The 12,106-nt window shown below is 42.1% G+C and overlaps 1 protein-coding gene across 1 annotated transcript; it reads right to left on the minus strand.

The window, feature by feature from the left end:
• Window positions 1–784: 784 nt before the first annotated feature.
• Window positions 785–8,152, minus strand: ANKRD1 (ankyrin repeat domain 1). The gene is made up of 9 exons (XM_042862894.1): window positions 8,047–8,152; window positions 6,295–6,471; window positions 5,047–5,184; window positions 4,852–4,959; window positions 4,087–4,185; window positions 3,226–3,324; window positions 2,776–2,874; window positions 2,543–2,641; window positions 785–1,676 (listed from the first exon to the last, which is right to left on the minus strand). The coding sequence occupies exons 1-9, from the start codon at window positions 8,071–8,073 to the stop codon at window positions 1,566–1,568; spliced, it is 957 nt and encodes a 318-aa protein (XP_042718828.1). The 5' UTR covers window positions 8,074–8,152; the 3' UTR covers window positions 785–1,565.
• Between the last annotated feature and the right edge of the window lie 3,954 nt (window positions 8,153–12,106).

The raw sequence follows: 12,106 nt of genomic DNA on the forward strand, positions 1-12,106 counted from the left end.
AAATTACGGTGTTTGTTGTGTGAAAAGTCTCATCTGTCTAAATCTGTTGCTTCAGCACAGGGTAGCTGGTTGCAGATTGAATAGGCATTTGTTCTGCCTGCTCCTTATGGGGTTTCTGTAAATTCATTTCCAAGATTGGCATTCGAGTAACAAATACTCATCACTGTCCATTGTTTCATTGCCCAGGACTTTGTTTTGGCCACATTGTAAAGTCTGCTCACTAGAAGCCAGCTTTACTGACTGGTGAATCTTCATGGGAGCCTGTGGCATGTTTCACTGGGAGGCTGCTCCATGGGATGTTCAGATTTTAACTGAACATGGCATGTGATGTCCTAGTGAAATTTCACATCAGTGGTTCTGCTGACAAGCCTATTAACATTGTTCTACCTCTACTAAAGCAAGGGGAAAGATACCTTTCTTTCCTAGCAGGATTGCACATCTTCCTTGACTGGGACAATTGAAGCTGTCTTGTGTGCTCCACACAGTAAGTACTGATTGCTGAGAAAAGGGGATTTTAAATCAAACTCAGTGATAAAAGTGTAACTTTGTATCTTACTAGCCTCTTCAGTACTGGCTTTCTGTTTCTGTATGTGTGTTTCTGCATAATGGAAGAAAATAAGAGACAGTATTTATCTAACAGTGGCAGGAAGGTAGCTCAAGAGCTGGCTGCTTTAGGCAGCTTAGACTTTTTTTTTAGTATCTATAAATTTTAGGGGCTAAGGTCTGAACTGAGGAAGAGAACTGTCTGGTGCATGCTTACTGTTCCATAATACACTCTAGCAAGTACAAAGAACCACGCTGTTTATTTAATCTGAGATAAGTCAGTACAAAATGTACAGAAAAAGCAGTACAAATTTACAAATATACATCATCTGTTTTTTACATTCTTCGATCATCGGACTTTGTAGTAGTCCAGCTTTAAGAAATCCACATTTCCAATACCGTCTCCTCTCACCTTCATCACGTTGCATCTGAATCCTGCAGTCCATATGGCTACATGATGGAGCTCTGTCCGTGAGCTCTTTATCAGCCACTATCACTATAGCACGTTTAAACCCCATTACTTAGCTATTCCTTTAAATCCACTTGGGGTCTCAGCAGACCTTCTTCCATTACTCCTTTTCTCTTCCACATATCACCACTCACGTAATACAGTTTTCTGAAAGTGAGAATTTTGCAGAGGCATGGCAGCAATTGCAAATATTAGCTACTGAGAACTGTGGGAAGGCTTGATGGAAGTTGCTAAGGTTGGTAATAGTGCCATCAAGATAAAATGGCTCATGTTGCTGATAAAGATTGCATTGCAATTTAAAACTATAAAAAAATTAATACTGAGAACCATTAAAAATTACCCTTGAAATAAATAGGAATAAATAAAGCTATTTTAAAACCAGTGGAAACTTAATTCTCAATCTGCCTGAATTGTCATTTTCAGTGAAGGCAATTCAAATAATTTAGTACAATAAATATCTTCAATAAATATAGTATGTTCAGGGCTATTTTCCTCCAGGATCATGCGAAGCATTTAAAAGCAGCAAAAAGAGAGCAGTCTGGCTTTTGTCTCTTCAAAACTTGTTTAGTTGGGTGCTCTTATAGGAGTTGTTCTTCAGATTGTTGAACAGCTCTTTGGTGCCATTCTGCCACTGAAGAACGAGGTCCATAGGGGTTTTTCCATCCTGATTAAGATGAAAAGAGAAAGCAAGATCTAATTTCAGCTGGTGAATTTACTCCTTTATTCTTCCCTAAATATTTGCGTAGTGCATATGATGTGAGACTTCTTCTACGTGCACAGGATCAGGTACTCTCATTCCTGAGTTATTTTGCCCTCCTATCCCCTGTCTGTTCAGCCTCCTGATGAAATTTCCATGTATGTGAGTGGGCCTATGCCGTGTTAGCAAACAGTGTGACTAGCAGAGCATGCCACTGTTTCTTTGGGTCCAATCTAAACTGATTTGAGAATTTGGATAAGAGTGTGTGCATGCTTAATTAAATTATGGACAACATCTAAATTAAACAGGAGCAACTTTACTGCGCAAAGCCTGAGTGAGTACACTTTGTGCCTTTTGGGCTGCGTTCTTCCTCATTTTCATACCCGGGTGAGGGGAAACACTGGGAGTGGCTTTGCAGGTTGGGGCAAGGACTGATTTCTCCCTTACTTTCTCCAGGTGTAGTTGATTGCTAATCAGAAGCATTAATTGGTGCTGGCTAAAGTAGATCTCTTAAGCCATGGGGCTCCTGTTGTGATCTCAGTGGTGACTGAAGCCCAGGAGCTGCGCAGACAGCAACTGTGTGCATGGGTTTTAATATAATATGTAAGTAAAATAGGGTGTGGTGGTCGTTTAAGTTGCAGCTGATAGACTGTGCTTTTAGTGTAGGTATTGCTTTCTTCATCTGTTCCCTGACCTTCTCCAAGTTGCCCTTTCCCTGTGTGAGCTGTTCTTTAGTTAACTGTACAGTGATTTAATTAAATCTGTTCACAATAGTCTCTTCTAGCCTTAAAACCCACAAAGCTGCTCCGAAGGAAAACTTCTGAATTACTTACGCCATTCTTAATGGTAAGATCTGCCCCGTAGAGAATCAAAAGCCGGACCATTTTGTAGCGGTTCAGCCTGACAGCGTCATGCATTGGTGTGTCACCTTCCTACGGGGTGAGACATGGGTCAGCCTGCGCCACAGACCAGGCCGCACCGTGTCACCAGGGGTTTTCACAGGGAAGTGGAACCATGAAGACAGGCAGCAGCCCAGTTCCAAGGGTAAGGATCTGGTGGAACTTACTCTGTCTCTGGCGTTGAGGTCTGCTTCGCAAGCAATGAGGTGCTCGGCACAGTCGTACTGCCCTGTTCTCACAGCTACGTGCAGTGGGGTGCTGCGTAGCTGAGTGGGGAGAAACAGGAGGTTTAGACTGGATATAAGGAAAAAGATTTTTATAGTAAGCATAGTAAGGCATTGGCACAAGTTGCCCAGAGAAGTAGATGTCCCATCCCTGGAAACATCTAAGGTCGAACTGGATTGGGCTCTGAGCAGCATGATGGAGCTGTAGGTGTCTCTGTTCATTGCAGGGAGTTGGACTAGATGGCTTTTAGGGATCCTTTCCAACTCAAATAATTCTATGAAGGCCGTCAGTGACACTGAGCACAGTAAAATAGTACCACAACAGCCACCAAAAATTATCTTCTTGGGGGGCTTGCAGTCTCTAAAAAGTGGCTGAGCCCCAGAGGAACATACCTTGTCTCTTGCGTTTCTGTTTATTCCTTTGTCCAGTAAGAATTTCACAATATCCAGGCTTCCTCCCCGGCATGCCCAGTGCAAGGCAGTAGATTCAAGCTATGGCAGAAAAAAACACAAGTAATTTAATTCAGCATAATGCACGAAAAGAAGAAATTTAGCTAATTTGATCAAACTTCTAAATGAATTCAAAATCATTTGTCATGCAATTTAACTTAAAGCAGTTTTCCATGATTGTTGAGCCATTTCAATTAACAGCCTCTGTCATCTAGCCCTCCACCTCTCCAACACCAATTCTCTGCTTGGAGGGCTGCCCCTTCCCTACAGGTCTTGCTCTGCTCACTATTCCTCTGATTTCTTACAGCACTGTGGGCATGGCTGGTTGAGTGAGGGGAACAAGGCTAGTCGATGCTATCTATTTAGCAAACAAACTAAGAGCTGGAAGTGGAGGAGTGAAAAAACAGCTGCAGAACCCTCACGGTTAGTGTTCACCAGAGAAGATGTCTCTCAGGAGCACAAAGATTTCCTGGTGGAAAATGTATACTTTGCACTGGGCCCTGTGGGGCCCTGCTACCTCCAGTAGCTGCTCACAGCCCGATGTGGTAGCCTGACCTCATATGTTCTACCCTTCTTAGGGCTTTATGGTTTGTGGCAGCCTGTTGGTGAACATGGTCCTCCCATTCCTGCATTTTACTTCAAAACGTTTTGACCCAGAAAGACAGACATCCCCTCCTGAAACCTCAGCAGTGTTATTCTGAGGATAAACTTGAAAGACAGTGTAAAGTCTATCGCTTTTCTTGTGTTTGTTTTACCAGTTACAAAACATTGAGCAAATTTTAAAGTACGTGTTAATGAACATACCATATCTTTCAGTTCAAGCAGGGCTCCAGCTTCCACCAACTTCTTGACCACCTCTAGATGTCCTTCAGAGCATGCCCTGTGCAATGCAGTACGCTTGTACTGTCAATTAAAACAGTGCTAAGTCAGATATCAAATATGGCACAAAGAGGTCTCTTTAAATCTTTTATCTTTGCATCTCTGGGATGATGGCAAATCCACGCGTTATGCTGTTTCATTTTCAAGAGCTAATGCTTTCGAGACCTGAAATCTGCTAAATTTTAATAGCATTCTAATAGCAGCGATCTGCCTACCCAGCATTTAAAAAGGTGTGAGGAATATCTGCAGTGTGGCATTAAAATGATGCCTCTTGATTCCTGCATTCAACACACGATGCTGTATTTTGCAAATGCAGCTTATGCATTATGGAGTACAAGGGCCAGCAGCATCACTTTTTTGTGTGTGTATTTCTGCAGACAAATTTCTTATCTGTTCATCTGTAGCATTAGAAGAGCATCCGTTACAGAAAATCAGGGTCTCCTGGTCACCAATATCTCTCTTTGAAATGTAAGGATTCTTTTGAAGTAACATTACTTAGGAGGATCCCAGCAGCCCTTTATCAATGGAATACATAATACGTTAAAATTCCAGGGTTTATTTACCCCAACCCACTTCCAGTGCTTTTCTCCTCAAAACTGTGCATACTATAAAACCTACTGGTGAAAGTTAATTTTGTTCTGTAATAAACTTTCTTGTGCAGCAGGCTTCAGAGTAAGAAAAAGAGCATACCTCATCACAGACATTGGGATCTCCTTTGTCTGACAAATATTTTTCAATGACTGGCAACTTATTCTCCAGTGCAGCTCTGAAGAACATGGCTATGTCCACTGGCCCTGTCTAATGGAGAAAAATATACAGGAGGTGAATACAAGTGGCACAAAAGCTCGTTGGTTCTTTCCCAAAGGAGCTCACAGCAGAACTTACAATAACTTCTGGTTCGGGTTCCTTTAAAAGGGGAGCTTTCACTTTCCTGCATTTCTTCTTCTTCTTCAGCTGAATAATTTTTTCAAGGTCCTCCAAGCTTTCGAGTTTTGATTTCTCCTGTAGTTTTTTCATCTTCAACTGAAACAAATGAGGAGAGGCAGCAGTTTGAGCTGGGACTGAACACACCTTCCCTCTAGAGTGGCAGGACAGTGGGTATTACCATTCAGTTGAATCCAGTTCATACAGAGTTAACTTTGAAATAAGTTTTTGTTTTGATTTGATTTGTATTGGGGCTATGGCTAATGGACCATTAGATTAAGTTGCAAAGTGTAAAAGGTACAGAATTTCTTACACGGTTTTTTCATGCATCATTGTACTTTTTCCTAAACGCTTTCTTCAGCCATATGTTGTGGGATATCATGAGATTTTCTGGCCTGTGCAAGGCCAGGAGTCAAAGCAGCCCTGCAGTCCTTTTTGGTCCAACAATTTAAGACATCTGCAGCTTATGAGGACTGGGAGGCCCCTGTAGGTTTAACTGACTTCCACAAATCATTTTGCCTTCAACCACTTTCATGTGGTAGCCACTGATTTATCTTAATCCTTTTTGATATAAAAAAAAAAACACATGTACCCTTAAATGAAGTATGTGATTTATAGCAATTTTAGCATTTCAATCAGTAAGTGCTGCATTTTGATAAACTAGAGAGAATGTCGGCGGTGTCTTTGAAGGGACAATTCAATAAGTATTTAAGTCTTGTTCAAGCCTCCTTTGTTAAAGCATCCCTGCATGAAGTGAGTACAGGGCACTGCTAGCATCAATGACAAGTGTGTTGTCTTTGCTGAAGTATAAGATTTCAGGTATGACGCAGTGTCCTTGGCTTTGGAAGAGTGATTCAAAGTAAAGCACTATCTCATGACAAATTCTATCCTTTAAATGTATTTAAATAATATGTTTGTAAATAAATTGGTGAGGTCCTGACACATGGTATGTTTTTTTTCCAAATGAATTCTTGTTCATGGGATCCGCTTCAGAGTTACTGCCTTCATCAGTCAGCTGCAGGATTCGGCACATCTCTGCGTTCGGTGGGCATTAGACCAACTTCCTTTGGCAGTGACTTCCTGGGGGCTTGTTTATCTGGCCTAGCATGCATGTATTTCTAACTTAGAAATCTGAGGCAAAACTTCATGGAGCTCTGAAGAAAGTGTGTAAAGATGATAAAAGCCCAAGTACAAAATCCAAGAGCCTACCTCTGCCTCATGCTTCTGCTTCCCGGGAGCCATGTCTACTTGGGTTAGTAGGTGATCAGAGGCTGTCTTTAGGTCATCTTGCTTCTCTAATTTTACAGCAGCTTCATACTCTCCAGTTTTGAAGTCCTCTGGGAGGAAGCTGCCGGTATCTTTATCGTCAGTTTTCTTCCCAGTCACCTGTAAAGATAATATGTTATGAGCATCAATTTGATGACCGCAGCAAGCACCCCCTGGGATGATGGATCGGTGTGTGGCAGACTGACTGCAGGCCTCATTCAGCCTGATGTGTAGTATATGTGTGGGTAGCTGGGGCAGGCTTGCTTGCAGGCAGGTCTTCCACATTCCCAGAGCAACCCCCTGCTGGCATCCTCGGGGTTTGGGTCAGGTTCATGAGGCCACCTTGCTGTAACTCAGTGCTCAACTGGCACTGAGCTGCTGCTGTGCTGACAAAAGCTGTTGAGTTGTGAACAACATCCTTTTTCTTCAGAATTTTCTTGCATTTCCTCTCGCCATGTGTCAGACCTATCAGAAAGCTGTAAAAGGCTCTGCTGGAAGGAGCCAACCTGAGCAGGCACCAGCACCTCATGAGCAAGGGAAATGAGATGCCAGAGTGGGAGGACATGCTTTCCCCTTGGGACCTTACAGTCTGGCTGAAACAGTGCAGTTAAATCAGGATGCTGAGTAATTTCAAGGCTGATCTTACGCACTGCTGTCAGTACCGAAGTCCCCATTTATAGCACTTGGCAAATGAATGTGAGGTAGCTGCTGTGCTGAAGCTGCGTGATGCTGTGCTGCAGCACAGCTCTTCATAGCTTTTGGAAATATTTTGGATGCTTTATTAAGTATGCTCAAAGGGATAACTTGTTAAACCTAGAGGATGATGAACTTTATGTGGGTTAATCACAGAATCACACAGAATCACAGAATTGTAGGGGTTGGAAGGCACCTCCAGAGATCATCGAGTCCAACCCCAACTTTGATGAACTTAGGATGAAATCTGAAGTGGTTCAGTAAATGTATGCTTTCTTGACTAGATTTCTGTTCAGTCACCCTTGTAAAGTTGTGTTTGTTATAGATTTTAATACTAGAGAAATTGTTAAGGCCTTGCCAAGAGTTTGGATGGTACTGGCTAGTCAGTGTATGTGAGTTTCATCTTAACTGTGCCATCTGGAGAAAAAAATATTCCTGTGTAATGCTCCAGTGCTTTACTGGATTGCTCCTCTTTCCCCAGTCTGTTGGTCATTGTTAGTCTGAACTCTGCAATGGAAAGTTCTATTGCTTGAGATCTGTTTTAGAATAGGGGCTTTCAAAACTTGTTGTACCATGAACAGCAGTGAAAATAGGAATTGTTAGTAATGCCTGTTGTTGGCTTAAAAGTGGAAAGAGAATAATTTGGTTTCCCTGCATTGCTGTCTTTTCCCTAGTCTCTTACTGGATTAGGATTTTGAAGTTAGTAGCTCTACAAGTATATGTATGTCAGTCAAGATCAAGGGAAAATACACAGCTAAATTTTGGTCATTCTGTACTTCCTGGTGAGTTATGTTCTGATGCAAAATTCAAATGACTGTGTAGTTATACCAGTGGCAAGCCCCCTTCCTTAGCAGAAGTTAGTGGAACTATAGTAGGATAACGAATTATAACAGATGCAGGTTTTGAGCACTGCTCTGTCACCTCAGTGATCCACAAAGGCTGGTACAATGACAGTCTAGAAAGGAAAGTAATTACGAGTAAATGAAAGAAGCTTGTACCTACCAGCTCTTCTACTTTCATCATCATCATGTTTGCCAGTGTTTGAAGGCTGTACTCCCCTGTGGATGAATCTCCCAATGCTCAGGCTGGCTCTGCTGGGACCACCACACTAGCTTTGCTTATATATCGTTGGGAAAGCTATGCTTGAATGAGATAATCTTCCAACCTTGGAATCCGAGTACGCCTGAAGAGTTGCCAGCTGGGAGGTAGGCTCGCGCTCATTCCAGACATGTTAACTAGCCAGATCTAGTGTCGAGACCAGGCGAGGGGCGTCAGGAGGGTGAGGGTGGCCGAGTCCCTCAGTCTGACCACACCGCGTATGTGCATCGGAATGAAATGTGAGCTCATCGTGCCTTTGGCCATGACCGCATGGCTCAGCAATGCGAGTCATCCTGTGTTCCCAGTGCCCACTGGGACAGCTGTCTGTTGATGTAGCTCTATAGCTTCATCTTTTTTTTTTTTTTTTCTAACTGACATTCAGATGACTGGGAAGGGTGAGTGGCTTATGTACAGTACTTGGAGTCATACCTTCCTGATAAGAGGATTGTGACCCCTTAAGTCTTGGAAAGCCATTCTTTTCATTGCTATTTATTCTGGGATGATAAACAGTTTTAGGGGAAAGGACTTTCTCATCATGATGACTGTCTTCTATATTTGATGGGAGGAATTTTCTGAAAGGATTACTTAACCAAAATGATGTCTCTGGTGCTTTTTAGCCTATGACATGAGAAGTTACAGTCAGTGTAACATGTTGCAACAGCAAACTTTGCATTTTTCTGGGACGCTGACAGTGATCATAAGCAAAATAATGAATTATGTCATGTGCCAAAAAAGTAAAACTAATGCTGTTTTCTCAGAGCATATTTTTCATTTGAATGCAAGAGAACAGGTGCACTGTTCAGTTGTTCAGGACTTGTTCAGTTTTGGTGGTTAAGATGAGTTACAGAAATAAATGGTTGTTGGGTGTGTTTGGGGTACAAGGAGTTATGGAATACTTTGGAAAAAATAAAGAGGTTTTCTTGTGTCATAAATCAGAACAGCCTGGAAGGAGGAGAATGAACGCCAGCAGAAAGCAATCTTACAACAGGTTCAAGCACTAATTTCAGCATTAAGAGTGTAGATAAATGCCAAGGAAATCAGTTCTGCAGTGCTAAGAGACTCTATCCGGTGGGGCACAAGCAAGACAAGTCACCTGGCTGAAACGAGTCAGTCTCAGGTACTTCCTGTGCAACATGTACATAGAGCTCCACTGCATTAAGATCTAGCTATCTTGGGTGTTGTTTATCTCATTAGCATCATTAGCATGCTATGTTCATGACACTGACCTTTCAAGGTGTCTCTCCTCTGAACTATTTACCGGTAATGTGAGTACATCCAAACTTGCCTTCTAGTGCCCATCATACCTATGCCCTCCCTTTCCCTGAAATGAAGCTGGACATCAGGTGGTTCCCTTACTACTCAGAATATATATGACATTAGAGGATGAGCTCCAGAACTAAAATAGAGTATGTGGCAGCTCAAGAGACTTTTGGAACATTTTTTTCCAAACCGAAGTGGAGCCAGGATATCATTCCCAGAGAGTGGTATGTCCTGAATCACTGCAGGGCCCTTTCTTGCAGCAGCATTGTGCTCCTGCTATGTGTCTCTGTGATCAGAGGCAGCTCTGCTTAGCTTTTTCTTGTCCGTAAATGTGCAGCAACAGATTATCTTGCTCTGTATTATTCTGTGAATCTTCTATGGGAGATTGTTTTGAAATCTGCAACCCTAGTAGGATGGCTGAAAAGATCACTTCTTGTTTATTGGTAACAGATCACAGCAGAGAACTGACAGCCTGGTATATAAACTAGACCAGCAAAACTTATCCAAGACAGTGTAAGCGGGTAGATCTTTCTCTGCAAATGGCCAGTGAATGCAGAGCCCACATGAGCTTAACATCTCAGTGCTCCAAAGGGAAACACTGACCCACTTCTCACATCAAGCTGCCAAAAAAAAATCCAGCCACATGTAACAATTAAAGCATCCAGTCTCTGCTGACTACAGAGAACCAGAAATAAAAGTGAGTCTTCCTTGATAATCCCGAGTTGCTGTGTAAAAACACAAAACAAAAAAACAAAAAAGCCCCACACATAAAACTGCTGTAACAAAGGGTTACAATCTAAACTGACCAAACTCAATGCTCGTAAGCTGAATGTCATGTGAACCAAGATAATTATTCTGAGATAGCTGATATGAACCTGTGTGTTTTTACTAAGACTCTAGCCCTGTTGTTTATTGCTATTGCTTAATGTTAGAAGGTGAAGTAGCATAATGAGCTTGCAGCCTTGTGCTGGGCTGTAACCACGTAATCCCCTTTCAACAAGTGATTTCTTGCATCTCTGTTAAGGTAGTAATAGCAGATGGTCAGTGGGAGATGTGTAACAGGAATCTGGAAAACACTTGCTGGTCTGCTAACGGATCTGCAATGAGCTGCAAGGTGAAGGCAATTTATATTGCCACAAGAACTTTGCGGAAGAAAACACAGAAAGGCAGCAGGCCCATTCCCAGATATCAAAGGAGGAGTTGTCAGAGCAGTGTAAAGAATGCTTGTAAGTAATTTTTAAAGTTGTTAATAGTAGAGGGAAAGCTTTATGTGTGATACAAACAATATTACACTTCCTGTCAAGTGTATCACCATTGTGTTTTCAGTGTTGTCACTATCCCAGCCAACAGGCACCTCCCAGCCCTCTGCCCTTGGCTCTGCCCTTGCACCCAAGGTGTTGCCTTGTGCGGTGCCTGGCTGTCTCTGGCATCTCCTGCTGCCAGATAGGCAAGGCAGGCAGGCAGCAGGGGCTGGAACGTGCTTGTGCACTGCAGAGGGCATGAATCCAGCAACCCATGTTCTGTGAGTGTGCAGCCATGGGTATTGCATACCCGAAGATACTCCTAAGGAACAGTAACCCACAGCTTTCTCCTTCAGTGTGCAATGGCTTTTTTCTTTCTTTGAGTGCACATTCATACGTTACGCATATTCATACACAGTGGAGCACTAACTCATAATATATTGCAGTAACTGTTTTTCTTTCTCTATTTTGACTGTTTGTTTTCCATAAAAGGCAGGAATTTATTTATCTAGCAAATAAACTCTTTGATAATTTATCATCGCCATGCAGTTTGGGTATATCGCTCAATCCCCTCACTTTTTCAGCACTCTGGTACATATGTATGTTTGATTCATTTCAATGATCAAGGAATTATTATATCACCTGTTTAAACCAATTTTGAGACTTCTCATAAATGTATCTTTCTTTGGGTAAAATGTTGAAGAGAAACAAATTATCTCCTTAGGAAAACAAACAAGATTTCACCAAGGTACGCAAAGTTTGTTTTAACTACAAAATTAGAGTATAAGAAATTAATAAATTAACAGTGGGATGTGATCATAATTCAGTTTGTTCATATTAGCTGTTAACAAAGCAAAGAAGTTACAGTCTGGGAGGTTGCTGATCTGGGCTTCATAGCGCTCTGGTGAAACCCAAACCAGCAGTGAGTGATTGCATCACTTACTGTAGTGCTTAAAAAAACCCTGCTCAGATGACATTAGGGCTGGGATTTCCACACAATCTGAAAAAATCAGTGATTTATATTTAAAAGCAAGGGATTGGAATGTATCTGAGACCTTGAGCTCTATCACAATTGCACCTGTGCAGTACATGTGAATCTAGCTAGTTCACCAGAATGGTTCTCAGTTAAGCAGCAAAGTGCAGCTTAAGGCACCAGAACAGTTATCTGTCAGAAGGGTTATCTGCTGGCTGCACACTCGGCCTTCAGTCAGCAATGTTGGTCAAGTTCTGTGTATCCAGAACTTGTGCCAACGTTATGTTCACGTAACATCTTACTATGTTTTTATGTGCTCAGCTGTGGCAACGGGGTTTGTTTGTGCCAGTATGGAGTTGTAAAAAAGGTTTATGCCATTCATAAATACTGCAGAACAACTTCAATCAGTCAGAAAAGGAAAGCTAGGGGGATGCAGAACAAGTTTTCAGCTATACAACGTGAGAGTGCTTTGAAATCCTGGTCATGTTGA

The sequence above is a fragment of the Lagopus leucura genome, unplaced genomic scaffold, assembly GCF_019238085.1.
Source record: "Lagopus leucura isolate 7727_CA_CO unplaced genomic scaffold, USGS_WTPT01 Super-Scaffold_739, whole genome shotgun sequence".
NCBI classification, from domain to species: domain Eukaryota; kingdom Metazoa; phylum Chordata; class Aves; order Galliformes; family Phasianidae; genus Lagopus; species Lagopus leucura.